The sequence below is a fragment of the Coregonus lavaretus genome (assembly GCF_964263955.1).
Source record: "Coregonus lavaretus genome assembly, contig: HAP1_SCAFFOLD_310, whole genome shotgun sequence".
Classification (NCBI taxonomy): Eukaryota; Metazoa; Chordata; class Actinopteri; order Salmoniformes; family Salmonidae; genus Coregonus; species Coregonus lavaretus.
The window spans coordinates 157,048-172,490 of NW_028161862.1; the positions used below are offsets into that span (position 1 = coordinate 157,048).

Consider the following 15,443-nt stretch of genomic DNA (forward strand, 5'->3'; position numbering starts at 1 on the left):
CACAAAAGTAAGAATAAACAGATTGGATATCATCATCAGTGGAGGAAAAATAAGAATGCCCCACATTGCCCTCATTTAGCAGACGCTCTTATCCAGAGCGACTTACAGTTAGTGCATCCGTTATAAAAAAATGTCATACCCCCCGTGGGAATCGAACCCACAACCCTGGCGTTGCAAACACCATGCTCTACGAACTGAGCCGGCCATTCCCTCCACTACCCTAGGCGACGCTGGTCCAATTGTGCGCCGCCCCATGGGTCTCCCGGTTGCGGCCGGCTACGACAGAGCCTGGATTCAAACCAGGATCTCCAGTCCCCCAGGACTGTGTTGTGTTACCTGCTTGACAATAGTATTGATGTCCCCCAGGAGAGCAGCAGCAGGTTGCACGTTGTTCCCCATCTCCTCAGCACACAGATCAACCTTGACATTGACCTTGACATAAATAACGTATGTGGAACGTTACTACAACATACCAGCAACGACACGACAGGAAGAGCGCCGTGCGTGACACATGTAACAGCAGCTGGAGGAGTGGCCAAACCTCAAGCTAAACACAACAGAAATAACCAGGCAGCACCACATAATGCTAAGGCTGACACACACACGTTCCCTTTTATAAACCGGGTGACTCGAGCCCTGAATGCTGATTGGCTGAAAGCTGTGGTATATCTGACCGTATAACATGGGTCACGTTGAGGGAGGAGGTCAGAGACCTGGCCGTGTGGTGCCAGGATAACAACCTCTCCCTCAACGTGACCAAGACAAAGGAGATGATTGTGGACTACAGGGAAAAAAAAGAGGACTGAGCACGCCCCCATTCTCATCGACGGGGCTGTAGTGGAACAGGTTGAGAGCTTCAAGTTCCTTGGTGTCCACATCACCAACGAACTATCATGGTCCAAACACACCAAGACAGTCGTGAAGAGGGCACGACAAAGCCTATTCCCCCTCAGGAGATTGAAAAGATTTGGCATGGGTCCTCAGATCCTCAAAAAATTATACAGCTGCACCATCGAGAGCATCCTGACTGGTTGCATCACCGCCTGGTATGGCAACTGCTTGGCCTCCGACCGCAAGGCACTACAGAGGGTAGTGCGTACGGCCCAGTACATCACTGGGGCCAAGTTTCCTGCCATCCAGGACCTCTATACCAGGCGGTGTCAGAGGAAGGCCCTCAAAATTGTCAAAGACTCCAGCCACCCTAGTCATAGACTGTTCTCTCTGCTACCGCACGGCAAGCGGTACCGGAGTGCCAAGTCTAGGTTCAAAAGACTTCTCAACAGCTTCTACCCCCAAGCCTTAAGACTCCTGAACAGCTAATCATGGCTACCCGGACTATTTGCACTGCCCCCCCACCCCATCCTTTTACGCTGCTGCTACTCTGTTAATTATTTATGCATAGTCACTTTAACTCTACCCACATGTACATATTACTTCAACTACCTCAACTAGCCGGTGCCCCCGCACATTGACTCTGCACCGGTACCCCCCTGTATATATAGCCTCCCTACTCTTCTTTTATTTTACTTCTGCTCTTTTTTTCTCAACACTTTTTTTGTTGTTGTTTTATTTTTACTTTTTTGTTAAAAATAAATGCACTGTTGGTTAAGGGCTGTAAGTAAGCATTTCACTGTAATGTCTGCACCTGTTGTATTTCCGCGCATGTGGCCAATAAAATTTGATTTGATTTGATTTGAAATGTATTTTGACTGTTCGAATTACGTTGGTAACCAGTTTATAATAGCAATAAGGCACCTCTGGGGTTTGTGGTATAGGGCCAATATACCACGGCTAAGGGCTGTATCGAGGCACTCCGCGTTGCATCGTGCTTAAGAACAGCCCCTAGACGTGGTATATTGGCCATATACCACACCCCCTCGGGCCTTATTGCTTAAATATAGATGTACTGTACAGCACTAAGACAGCCATGACATTATTTGGAGAGACCACAAAGACTTATAGAGAAGCTATATAATTGATAGACTAAATCCAATAGACTGAGTCAAATACCTTTATACCTGGTTACAATGAAATGTAGTTCACTATGAAATGACCTGTGACTAGGGTTGCAAAATTACAGTTACTTTCCCAAAATTCCCAGAAATCCCTGTTGGAAGATTCCAGAAATCAGAACGGAATAAGAAGAAAATCCGAAAAAAAGAAGGAAAAAAAAGAAACCCTACTGGTGACCTTTGACCTAGCTGGATGACCTTTACTTGGGTGTCAAACCTGGGGGGAAGGCCAAAGTGCAGGATCCAGTTGAGTCTGGCACCAAGTAGGACCACAACATCAGACTGGAGCAGAGCTCTGCAGTCCCCACCAAGACCATAGAACCAGGAGGATAGGAAGAGGAGGAGGAGGAGGAAGAGAGGAGGAGGAGGATAGGAAGAGAGGAGGAGGAGGATAGGAAGAGAGGAGGAGGAGAGCAGGGACAAAACAAAATGTAATGAAAAGAGGCTAGTTATAGGAGTAGTGTAGTTGTTTGATTGACACCAGTTTACATTGACATGACCTGGCCAGGAGAGACTAGTTATAGATAGGGATTTCAGGAGTTTCGTGGTCCGTTCAAATGGTCAGGGAAATTATTGGTCCTACTTATACAGTCAATGGTCTGTACATGAATATGATGCCAGCTGAGAGAAGGAGAGGCTGACCTGGAGCGGGCAGCAGCAACACAGTTGGGGTGATCGTCAGGCAGCACCCCTTTACCCATGGGGGTGGGCAGGAAGGGCAGGTCACACCCCTCCACCAGCTCCTTCAGAGCCCCCTCTGCTCTTCCATGGGCTGCACCTGCAGAGGGACACAGACAGAGGGCACTGCCACACGGATTTCAACAGACTGGCCTTCACAACTGGGATGCATTCAGCTGAGCAAAACATTGTGCAACGTTCAGATAGAAATATAGCATGTAGAACGAACGTGCCTCTCGGACAGGTAGAATGAGAAATCATGTCAACAACATTTGTCTACTGAACGTGGCCCTATTTTCGACTGAACCGTGGTACATTTACATTTTAGTCATTTAGCTGACGCTCTTATCCAGAGCGACTTACATGAGCAATTAGGGTTAAGTGCCTTACTCAAGGGCACATCAACATATTTTTCACCTAGTCGGCTCGGGGATTAGAACCAGCGACCTTTCGGTTACTGGCACAACGCTCTTAACCACTAAGCTACTTGCCGCCCCGGCTGTGGTACAGTGCTATATGTGTTACAGTGCGTCTCACCTGGCTATTGATCTCTCCTGGACAGACGCACGTAACATAACTGGAAGTAGCGTCTGTCAACAGAATGGGATGTGACAACTTTGTTCCGGTACGCTGATTTTTCACCACTAATCATTTGGACAAATCACGATTTCGCAGGTACTCGCATCTTTTCAATTTCAGAAGGGGAGGGGACATTTGGCCCATAAACTTGCCTGAAACTTGCAGAGAGTTTCCGTTTAGGGGGGTGGAAACTTCGCAAGTGGCGTTAGTATCTTTCTCTTAACATCTCCCCAGACCTTAACCAAGTATCTGACGCAATTATGCAAGATTTTAGTTCTGTTTCCCCCAGATGATCTGGCTATTAAAAAAGCAATGCCTAACTTTGCCAATGATGAGTAAAGTCCGTTTGGCTCCTTTCAGGACCGCCAGTGCTTCTGTGATCGCCATATGGTCAGCCATACTCACAGGAGGAGGTGGACTACAGGGCACCTCTCTGACAAAGGAAATAATAAATAATAGGTCAAACATTAAACATGTTACCTAGCAACTTTATTGCATATGTAAATACATCATGAAGGTCTATCGAGGCTTATTGCTATTCTCTGATGAGAATATTTTGATATAGTGCTATATTTTCTAAGTAATTTAATTTCTGGTTCACTTCAGACGTTAAAAGGTATAACAAAATAAAATAAAAATGACTACGGTGATGTGAATTCAGAGGTATACATATTCAACAGTAACGCATTAGTATACATTTTAAATGGATGAAAGACAGTGATGGCCACTAACCTGGCTCTGCTCCTGTCCAATTTAGCATTGACCATGTCCCCAGATATGTCTACGTATACAGCACCTGGACGTCCATACATGCTAGTGCGTGCTGCCTTAGACAGACCAAACACCCTTCCATTCAGATCAATTAAGGCTGTGCTGTGCTCTTATGAAGCAGTTAAGGTACCTTGCTAAGCTGGAAAATTAGAGGTCAGAAAACAGACAATTGCAGGTGATACCAAATGATATGAAGAGGACTACACAGAGGGAGTCAGAGTAGACTGTATACCTTCTCTACCACTGAGGAGATCATATCCAGACTGCTAGACCTAGCAGAGAACTTACTGTACAATCTGCATGCCTCCACCTGACAGAGAAAGAGGACCACAAATAACAAATGATTTCCTCTTTCAGCAATTAAACTGCTAGGGCCAGTTTCCCAGACAGAGATTCTCTATTGAGTTTGCTTTTTAGGTCATGACTAGGCTTAATCTGTGTCCCGGGATACCATCCCCTAATGTTCAATAGTCATAAATGTCATGGTTGAATCGGTACCTGTGGAAACTCTTGAAACGCCCCAGTGGTCTCTTGGTTTTTATCAGAGGAGCCTCCAATAACAATCACAGGCCTACAGAGAGAGAGGTATCACACAATGACATCAACTGACAAGCTGAGATAGTTTGGAGTCCTCAGATCATTTTTTGCAGTGTGCGGATAGCATCCCTTCTTTTGAAAGGCCACTGAACATGAGTAGTAGGGTCTTCTGTTTGTGGAGTTCTAGCATACCAGCAGTTCATGTTAGCATTGGCCATTGCACCAAGTGAATGGATGAGTCCCGGTCCAGACACAACCAGACATGCACCTGGACTGGAGAGGAACAGACAGACAGAGGGAAAGACAGGAAGACAGGCAGACAGACACACAAAGGGTCAGACAGACAGGCAGACATAATTAGCAATGCAAAAAAGCTATGAAACTGACCCTCACACACTACACGCTCCTGTAGTCTATGTAAGGGTAGTTAATATCACATGATTTGGGGAGAGCTGGTTTAGTAATAAAAAGGTGGCTTAGGGCTTGTTCATTGCGCATTCCCACATACTTGATTCCTGAGGCTTGAGCTGCCATAGCTACTTCAATGACTGGAACACCAACTATTCCAAACATATATTCTACATTCTGTAGAGAGATACATGTAGATACAGTATATTTACATTTTTTTAAACATTTTTAGTCATTTAGCAGACGCTCTTATCCAGAGCGACTTACAGTTAGTGAGTGCATACATTTTCATTCTGAATTGTATATGAATTGTTACAATGTAGTTTAGATTTTCTTTGCATTGACACACACATTGGCATGCATCAACAAGGGTGTTAACACAGAGCTGCCAACTCTCACGCTTTCGCCGTGTGACACACGTTTTTGCCTGTTTTCACACGCACTCACGCCACACATCCAATTTCTCAAGCAAAAAAAATCGGCAGAGACTCGTTCGTTCCTTTTTTCAAACTCCCCGACGGTAGATGGCGCTGATGAGCGCCAATGAACCATATGTGCTGCACCCCGAAGTTAGCGACAGAAGAAGAGATACCATTGCCGTGAAAGTCAACATAAGATGAGCAGGTCACTACCTTTTTTTTTTTTTTGTCATTTAGCAGACGCTCTTATCCAGAGCGACTTACAGGAGCAATTAGGGTTAAGTGCCTTGCTCAAGGGCACATCGACAGATTTTTCACCTAGTCGGCTCAGGGATTAGAACCAGCAACCTTTCGGTTACTGGCACAACGCTCTTACCCACTAAGCTACCTGCCGCCCTGAAGAAGTCTGATAAGAAGCTGAGCTGAGACTAGGTATGTAACAATGAAATGTCGTCCAATTGAATACTCACTCTCTTAAACTTTAAATCTTGAAATAAATTATTTGTTTGTGCGTGTGAACATGATTTAGTGTGGTGAATGTAAACTCAGCTGATTTCGAACAGGTAAGATGTATTCCAAAGAATTTAACATAAATACAGGAAATGTGTGCAATAGAAGTAGGTATGTTTTTGTAACTGAGAGTAGAGTTATTAAACCAACATGACCATTTTAATTGTTTAAGGTTTCAAAGATGTCCCGTAAGAGACCTTTGCCAGGACAAAAGCGAAACCTTTTATTTTATTTAAAGAACCAGCCAAGTGAGAAAAGACAGACAAACACACTGACAGAACAGCCAGAACGATTGATAGAAACGACAGGACAACAGACAGAGGAGCAACACAAAGGACAGAGAGAGCAGGAGACAGGACAGACTGACAAACAAGCAGAGGAGCAACAGACAGGACAGATTGACGCACATGCAGAGGAGCAACAGACAGGACAAATAGAACAACCAACAGGGCAGATGGAAGAAGACACAGAGGGACAGAAAGAAGAGACCCCCCCAATCCAACAGCAGGGCCAGAAGAGTCGTGCTCTGGCTGGAGCAGCAACATATAGATCCATTTTCAAAAATGAGTGGACCTCTTCATGGCCATTTATTACCAGAGGGAGCCTCAACACGCACTACTGGTGTGCAGTCTGCCGTATTGAAAACTCATGTTGCCACCAGGGTGTGACAGATGTAGTGCGCCATATAAAAAGCAAAAGGCCACCAAGATAAGCAACGAGCTCTCCTGTCCACAGCCACAATATCCCAATATGCAATGGCCGTTCCATCTGTTGGGGGTATGTCTGCACAAGAGGTTAAGGTATGATATGTGTAATGATTCTGTCAAGGTTCAATCAAGAGTTTTGTGTTCTAGTTGATCACGGTAAAGTCATGGTTGATAGTTTTGACTAATTTGTGGTTTGTATTTCAGTGTAGTACAGTCCAGTTTTCTTAATTTGAGATCTTAGTTGCTGAATGTGTTTTTTACCTGTGCCCTATTATCGCAGGCGTCTATTTTAAATAAACTATGGTATTTTGGGAGGATTAATAATTTTTTATTTCTTACAGACAAGAAGGGCTGAGGTCAAAATGACAGCTGGGTTGGTAGTTCACAACGTCCCCCTAGCCTTTGTGGACCACCTGGGGCCTCTCCTAAAATAATGTTTCGGAGATTCGAAGACAGCGCAGGAGTACAGGTGTGCCAGGACTAAGTCATCCTGCATTACCAATGAAGCACTCGCACCATATTTCACACAGGAGCTTGTGAAGGAGATGAAAAAAGCCCCGTATACCCTTGTTACGGATGGGTCGAATGACACTGGTATTTCACAAACTATTTGAGATTTTTCTCATCTGCAAAACATGTGCTTTGTGTATTTTTAAACATCTAATAACATGAACATCTGTATGATTCTAACTTGTCATTATAGGAGTGGAAAAGATGAACCCGCTTACTGTCCGGGTCTTCATGGGCAGCAAAGTTGTCCACCAGTTCTTAAATATGTGCACAACAAGTGGGAGGAGATGTGGGCCAGCAAGTGAGATCTTCACCAAAATTAACTCCACCATAGAGGAGCATGGCATCCCTTGGGAGAACTGCATTGGTCTCTCAGTTTACAATGCAGCTGTGAACATTGGACCACGTAATCCCATTGCCTCTAGGGTGCTCCAGAAGCATCCCAACACCTATATTCATGGTTATCCTTGTCATGTGGCACATAACACCGCCAAAGCTGCAGGAGTGGGATTTTTTAAAGATGTTTTAAAGTGAGTTAAGGCCTGATTTATCTTTACATGTAACTTTTTATTTGTATCCTAATTACGTGCATTGACTGAATGCGTTACGATTGATTTATGCATTGCAGGTGTCCGGTTTTGATTTTGAGGATATGGTAGTGGACATCGGTTACTGGTTCAAGGGTAGCTCAAATCGGAAAGGATACCTGTCAGGTATGCATGTTTGATACTATTAAGTGTAATACTGAAATGCTGAGCTGTAGAAAATATATGATATGGATTTAATGTCTAAAACAGAGTTTTGTGAGCTCCATGAAGCGGAGTACATGGAGGTCCTCCTGCATATCTCGGTCCGTTGGCTAAGCCTTGAACGTTGTGTGACCAGGATCCTGAGGCTGTATGAACCTCTGGCCAGCTACTACAAATCTGCTAGTATGGTCATCAATTTTCAATTTCATTATGCAGCAACTACATGGATTGTTAGTCACATACTTGTATTAATGACAACCTCTTGTTTTGTGTTATTTATTGATTGATTCAAGATGAAAATCAGGCCAGGTTCAAGAGACTTGTGCAGACATTCACTGTCCCCATGACAGAAGTGTACCTGCTGTTCTTCCAAGCCACCGTACCAACTTTCACTTCTTTCAACTTGCTGCTTCAGAGAGAGCAGTCATCAATATTTTTGTTACATGATGAGGTGGGATTGGATTTTGCAGTTTTTTTCCATTCTGTGTTTCTTGCTGATATCTGCAGGGGTCCTCTAAAACAGGTTTCACCTACTATTTTTGTAAATGTCTGTTATAGATGGTGAAATTCGTACGCAAGCTATGTTCCAAGTTTATGGTTCCAGCAGCTCTGCAGTGCCATGAGGAGCCTTGTGAAATTGCCTTTGAAGAAAAGGCAAACCATTTACCAGGTTAGTATTTGACTATTATTATGATCAAACACTGTGATATGTGATATTTAGCCTTGTACATTATACCGATATGCTGTATTGGGTTCACAACCAGGGCTAAAATTAACAGATTACTCGACGAGGGTGACATCACACCACAGCAGGTGGATTCATTCCATGAAGCTGTGTTGTGTTTCCTGACAAGTGCTGTGGACTATGCACTTAAGAAGCTGCCACTGGAAGAGCTTCATGGAAAAAAATCAAGGTATGTTTTTCCATTGTGTTTTGGTGCATTTTCCATAGGTGACAGGAGCCAAAGAATTCGAGAGGCTTGCTGCCGTCGCCAAGCTTGTCCTGGTGTTGCCCCATGCAAACGCAGATGCTGAGAGGGTGTTTTCAGTTGTGGGACTGAACAAAACCAAGAGAAGAAACAGCCTAGCATTGGATGGCACCCTGTCCTCAATAATGACCATAAAGATGGCCAATCTGGAGCCCTGCTTCAAATGGGAGCCCCCCTCCGATATCATCAAGGCCTCCAAGAAGGCCACAGGCCAGTATAACCATGCCGACAGATCATAGACAAGAGGCCCATTTGAGATGAGCCAGGTCTGCGCAGAATCGATTACCAGCGATCACCGCCCAATGCATGCTGGTTAGATTTGTGTCCGACTTGATCCCGACTTTCTCTGACGTCATGCACACGCGGGCAACGATAACCTCATGAGATCAAGGCAGCCGCAGTTCTGAGATGCAGGCAGTGCAATTGCTTTTCACCGACTGCAGGACCCAGGCGGACCCAGGACAAAAACTCACTATGTTAACATATGCTATTCCACATAAACATCTAAATGTTTTTCTACAACAATATGAATAGTTAGCTATACCAGTGCAATGACCTATGGCACACTTTCACAACTCGTAGTGCTACATTCTCACTGCCAAGGACATGATCAGCGACTAATATATTCTTAGCAACACGGTTACACAGTATAACACTGTTTTATATAAATTGCACACACTTCACCTGAGCTTTTAGTGCCTCTGCAATGAGCTGAGCCCCAGTCACATCTTCCATTATTATTGTCGAGAAATCTGTTCAAAGTGCAAACGCGGTTAGCAATGCTTTCTTGGACTTGTTGTTCAGTAGCTTATAAATCGTGTTTAGATCTCTTGCAAATCATTAGTTTTTGTCTGCTTTCCAGCATGCATTACATGAGTAGCTTTTTCTTCTTCAGTGGGGTTTATAGACAGTTGGCATCCAACGTTATGGTGCATTACTGCCCCCTATTGTACAGAAGTGTGGACATGAGCCGTGCAATAGCAGTCATGAATATTTAATAAACTAGTAGCATTTTTCTTTTTTTATTGCAAGAAATACATAATAAGCCCTCATTATGTGTTTATAACTGCACTTAACTTAACACTTAACTCAATTAAGTCATTATGAGTGTATGACAGTATGAAAAAAAATAAAAATTATGCACTCACTAACTGTAAGTCGCTCTGGATAAGAGCTTCTGCTAAATGACTAAAATGTAAAATGTAAATGACTTGAGTGTATGCATTATAGATATAGGCTTTTTTTTTTTTTTTTTTTTTTTTTTTTGTCATTTAGCAGACGCTCTTATCCAGAGCGACTTACAGTTAGTGAATAAATATATATATGTATATATATTTTTTTACTGGCCCCCCGTGGGAAACGAACCCACTCCCCTGGCGTTGCAAACGCCATGCTCTATCAACTGAGCTACATCCCTGCCGGCCATTCCCTCCCCTACCCTGGACGATGCTGGGCCAATTGTGCGCCGCCCATGAGTCTCCCGGTCGCGGCCGGCTGCGACAGAGCCTGGATTCATAGAAAGTGTTACAAATGTTCTCCTGTCATCTTATAGGAGATCCATTCATGGATTTAGTTATGGCTTGAGAATGTGACTGGTCTACGGAGTTCTCCTTTATGTCTGTCTTTGTATGTGACAACAACTTTTCTGTATTATGTGTATTTCCACAATCAATAATCATAAACGGTACTTCACTATGAATACTTTTGACTATGTGATTTGAAGTACTTTACCGTTATCTTGCACATACATGAAGACTACTATAGACAGAAATCAATGCAGTAATGTTTTATTAAATAAAGGCTCTGATTAAAATATAATATTAATAAAATCAGGCATTTGGCTAATTCTTCTTCCCAGAAGCTCCTCTGAATGGTTTGGAGATGGCTCTGGAGAGAGCGTGTAACACCCTGACTATGAGTGGGCGTTTACGGGACTGGGACTCCTGGGGAGCAGGGGCCGGTGTGGTTGTCAGGTCCTCCTTGGGAGGGGAAGTGGATGGAACCTCTGGAACCTCACACTCAGCATCTGTCATAAGAACATTTCATAATCAGAAAATGAATGTGTGTGTTTGTGTCTGTCCGTCTGCCTGCCTGTCCGTCTGCCTGCCTGTCCGTCTGCCTGCCTGCCTGTCTGTCTGTCTGCCTGCCCGTCCGTCTGCCTGTCCGTCTGTCTGCCTGTCTGCCTGTCTGTCTGTCTGCCTGCCTGTCCGTCTGCCTGCCTGTCCGTCTGCCTGTCTGTCTGTCTGTCTGTCTGTCTGACTGTCTGTCTGTCTGTCTGTCTGTCTGTCTGTCTGTCTGTCTGTCTGTCTGTCTGTCTGTCTGTCTGTCTGTCTGCCTGTCCGTCTGCCTGCCTGCCTGCCTGCCTGCCTGTCTGTCTGTCTGTCTGCCTGCCTGTCCGTCTGCCTGTCTGTCCGTCGGTCTGCCTGTATCTGTTGTCACTGTTTTAACAAGCTTGTCATAGGGTGATACATCAATATGACATTATCGATGCTTATCACTTACCCTGTGAAATATGAGTCTCTCTGAGACGTTTGGTAGGCAGTGCATCCTGTTTAGGGTGGCTCTTCGGTTCCCCTTTTGTCTTGAACAGCTGTTGACAAAACACATCAGGACAACTGAGCCTGTGTAAAATACAGAGTGTGCATCCCAAAATGCACCCTATTCGCTACGCAAGGCACTACTTTTGAAAAGGGCCCATAGAGCGCTGGTAAAAAGTAGTGCACTATATAGGGAATAGGGTGCCATTCGGGACATAGCCATTGACTCTCTCCCATGTGTATTAGGATTGCATTACAGCGTCCTCACTCAACCTCCTAAAGACAATGACAACAGTTTTGTTCTAATGCTGAGAGACAATAGGGGTGTAGTGAATCTGTAGGGTAAAATTCAGCCCTGCCTTACAGAGGTAATCTCAAAACACAGAGCACCCTACCTTAATCATGATCTTTGGAAACTTATGCATTTTCGGTAGGAAACGCCACTTCCTGTTCTTCTTAGTCTCTTCCCCTCTGGCAGAGGGAAGGCGGGCCATGCCGTCAGCCTTTACATCAGCCGGGCTAAGGCTCCTGGCAGGGAATTCCTCAGTAGCATTAAGGTCAGCTACAACACCATGAGTGATGTCACTTGTGGCATTGCTGGTGTCTGAGTGAGAAGAGCACGCTAGTGTGACCGACCTGTGTACAATAACTGGGAGAAGAGGACGCAGCCATTGAAGTCAGTCACTGCATCCCAAATGGCATTCTCTTCACTTTATAGTGCACTACTTTTGACCAGGACCCATAGGGTCTGGTCAAAAGTAGTGCACTAAATATGGAAGAAGGTGCCATTTTGGACACAACCAGTGAATTTTACATCATAAAACGCAATGTATTGAGCATCATGTTACAATTAAGTCCTATGCAGATGAAAAGAGGTACTTTCACTTACCATCCTCCATTGTAGACTTGGACACATAAGTCAGGCTGTCCATCACCACGTCTGTCATCAACTTGATGACCTGATCCAAAACCATTTCAGCTGATGGTGGCAAAGGCCTTCCCATACACTGCCCCAGGAGTCTCCTAACAGAAGTCTGGGCAAAGTTGTAAATGAGCTCTGAGGCATCGTCCTTTGACAGCTTCCTCAGGGCTGGTTTAGGCAGCACTGGTTGAGAGAGGCTTCTGTGGCCAACCATGGATTGAAGCTGACGGTTTATGGTTATCTCCTGAATGAGACCATGGACCTTTGCGATCAGGTTGCCAGATGCACCTTGAAGGGCTTCAACTGACAGGAGCCTATCCAGATGTTCTTCTGCTGAAGTCATCTCTGGGTCGTCCGTCTTCAATGTGTCCATTATAGTTTTCACTATGATATTGGTGTCAGATATGTTTATTTCTTGTTGGCTCACAAGCATTGACCGTGAACCTGTCTCGTCCATTGCGATTGAGGTATGGGATTCTGTCCTTGTGATCTCATCGGCAGCGCTCATGTCAGGCAACTGGTCAAGGCTCTCCAGTACAGAGTCTAACATGTTAGTGGCTATCAGACACTCCTCACTTGCAATCTGCCCAACAGATGAACTCTCAGAGTTGGCCAATCTACACTTGATCACATTTAGGATCAAGCTGAGCGTCTTCTTTGCAGTTTTGCTAAAGCCTTCTTGGCTGACTGCCACTGTTACGTCTTTTAGAGCCACAAGAGGTTTGCAACTTTCACTCAATCCACTGCCGTGGAGAGGAGAGGCTCTCTTCAAACTGTTGTTGCTCACAACTGACATACTCCTGGTGGGCAGAGTGACATCCTCACTGCATGTGTCAATTACATGGTGGTCTGTTGAAGAGCCACTCGAAGACAGAAGGGTTTTAGACCTTTTAGCCAAACAGACTTTTGACAAAGGCTTCTCACTTCTCACAGACGGAGGGCGGCTCCTGTCCTCAACAAGAGCAGTGTCAGCGGACTTAGAACGTCTGAGTGTCTCCACAGGGGTGGAGTCCAGCACATATTTGGCTGTGGTGACTGACACTGGTGGAAAAGAGAAAAAGATGTTCAGTCTATCCTTTACTCTGTGGTACATGGTTTGAGCAGCATCCAATAAGTTGTCAAAGACAACTCTGGGTTTGAGCTGGAACTCCAGCTTTTTCTCTCCTAGTGGGAAGGAGTCTGCGTCGTCCACAGTGTACTGGGATACACTTTCAAGGTCTTGCATGATAATATTTACTATATCTTCGGCTGTAGAAACCGCATGGTGTGAGAAGGTGGTGCTAGGCATGCTCTGTAGCAAAGAATGGCTGGCTTTGCTAGCAGCTCTGAGAATGGTCTCATTCACAATGTGTTTGGCCTTAGCTCGGAACTCAGCACTGTGAAAGCTCTGGATAGAAATGTTAGAGGTTCTGCTGGCTGCACTAAGAGATCGCGTGAGTGTGGCAATCTCGGCTGACGTCACATCACTCGAAATGGTGAGGTCCTCCAATTTCGAAATTATCGAGTCCAACTTCTGGTTGAAGTCGAAGGATGAATTTGACGTGCTCTCCCCAACGGAAGCGGAGCAGTTTTCCTTTGAAGTGTCCACCCTCAGCACCGAGATCACCTGTTTGATTACCCCTTTAGTGCAGGTGTCGAGGGTGAGCTGGTAGGCTGAGGCTGAGGACTTAGAAGGGGTCTTACTGTCTGTCTTCTGTACAGGAGACACTGCCAAAGTGGCCTCAGTTACAGGAGATTCCTGCACAGTGGCCTCAGTTACAAGTAGTCCAGTTGCAGAAAGCTCGATTTGCACAGGAGTATTTTTTCCCTCAGTGAGATGGTGGGAGGTGAACAGCTTCCTTAGTTTGTCCAGGGTTTTGGTATAAATCTTCTGGGAACCTGAACTCACTTCCACCCAGAACATTTTGCGACCTGATTTCGTACGCTTGGAGGCCTTATTGACCTCATATACCTCAAGCAGGTCGGAAATAATTCCACCAAAGAGATCAGAGGATGCCTCCTCAATATTCTCTGAGGAAACATGGACAGATAGGATTTCCGACAGTTTCCCACAAGTGTCGGTTTTATCCAGCGCAGCAGTATATGTCACAGCTGCATCCTGAATGACCTGAGTGATGCATTGCTCAGCTTTGACAATATACTCCTCCACTGGTTGACCATGGAGGATGTCAACTTTATCAGCAGGGAGCTCCTTCTGAATACTCACATTCTCCTCTGATGGGCATGGGTTGTTGAAGATAATGCTCTCAGTGACCATCTTAGAGGAGGCGAGAGATGAGTCGAGAAGCAGAGATCTGTATATTGTCGAGGTGGACATCTCTGGGTGCTTTATCACAGAAGCCACCTCCAAAATGGCCGACGGGCCCCGGAGGATGTCAGAGATATCCATGTCCTCAATGGTCTCTACCAGAGACGATAGTAGGTCTCTGGCTGCCAGGTTGGTAGGTCTCTGGTTCTCGAGCTCTGTTTTGATTGCTTGACAGGCAGTTACCAGAGCAACAACAGAGCGAGAACACAACTGCTTCAAGGTGGAGTCAGAAAAAGATGATGACAGATCTGTCATGGACATGGTGGAGAGTTGACTCTCAGAGACAAACGGGCTGAGTTTGACAGACACCTGTCTGACCAAGTCCCCAGCAAGAGCTCTCATATCTATTGCTCCACTAGCTGAGTTGTGGGAGCAGGCACTCTGTGGCCTTGACGGGTTCCTGTTATCCAAAAATCCTGTTATCCAAAAAACCTCAAGTACAAGATCCACAACATCGGATGACACTTCTATCATTCTGTTGTCGGACAGAAATGTACTTGGATGAATGGTGCCTGCATTCACAGTCCAGTCGCAAATGGAGTTGTTGGACTGACTCTGGACTAGTGGAACTAGACAGGTTTCACTTGGACCTTGGCCAAAGAGCTCTGCCATTTTGAGCAGAACTGATCTTAAGACCTTCGACTTGGAAATGTTCAGCAGTGGGTCGTTGTTGGACAGTCTGGTGGATGGTCTGCTAGCCGATCTGTGAACCACTAGGCTTTGTATTTCTGCCGAAATGGCAGTTAGAAAATAGGTCAAGGGGCTGGTCGCTCTCCCCTCATTTCCTCCGTTGGTTTTAGCCTTGAT

General features: G+C 45.2%; 1 protein-coding gene across 1 annotated transcript; it reads right to left on the reverse strand.

The window, feature by feature from the left end:
* Positions 1-336: 336 nt before the first annotated feature.
* LOC311119982 (2-hydroxyacyl-CoA lyase 1-like) lies at positions 337-12,380 on the reverse strand (the record flags this gene model as incomplete). Its single annotated transcript, XM_084194620.1, has 10 exons — positions 337-420; positions 2,202-2,307; positions 2,655-2,790; positions 3,590-3,702; positions 4,002-4,096; positions 4,273-4,350; positions 4,539-4,611; positions 4,770-4,845; positions 11,372-11,459; positions 12,366-12,380. Coding segments are annotated over 10 exons (864 nt in total), but the record flags the coding sequence as incomplete, so codon positions are not given.
* Between the last annotated feature and the right edge of the window lie 3,063 nt (positions 12,381-15,443).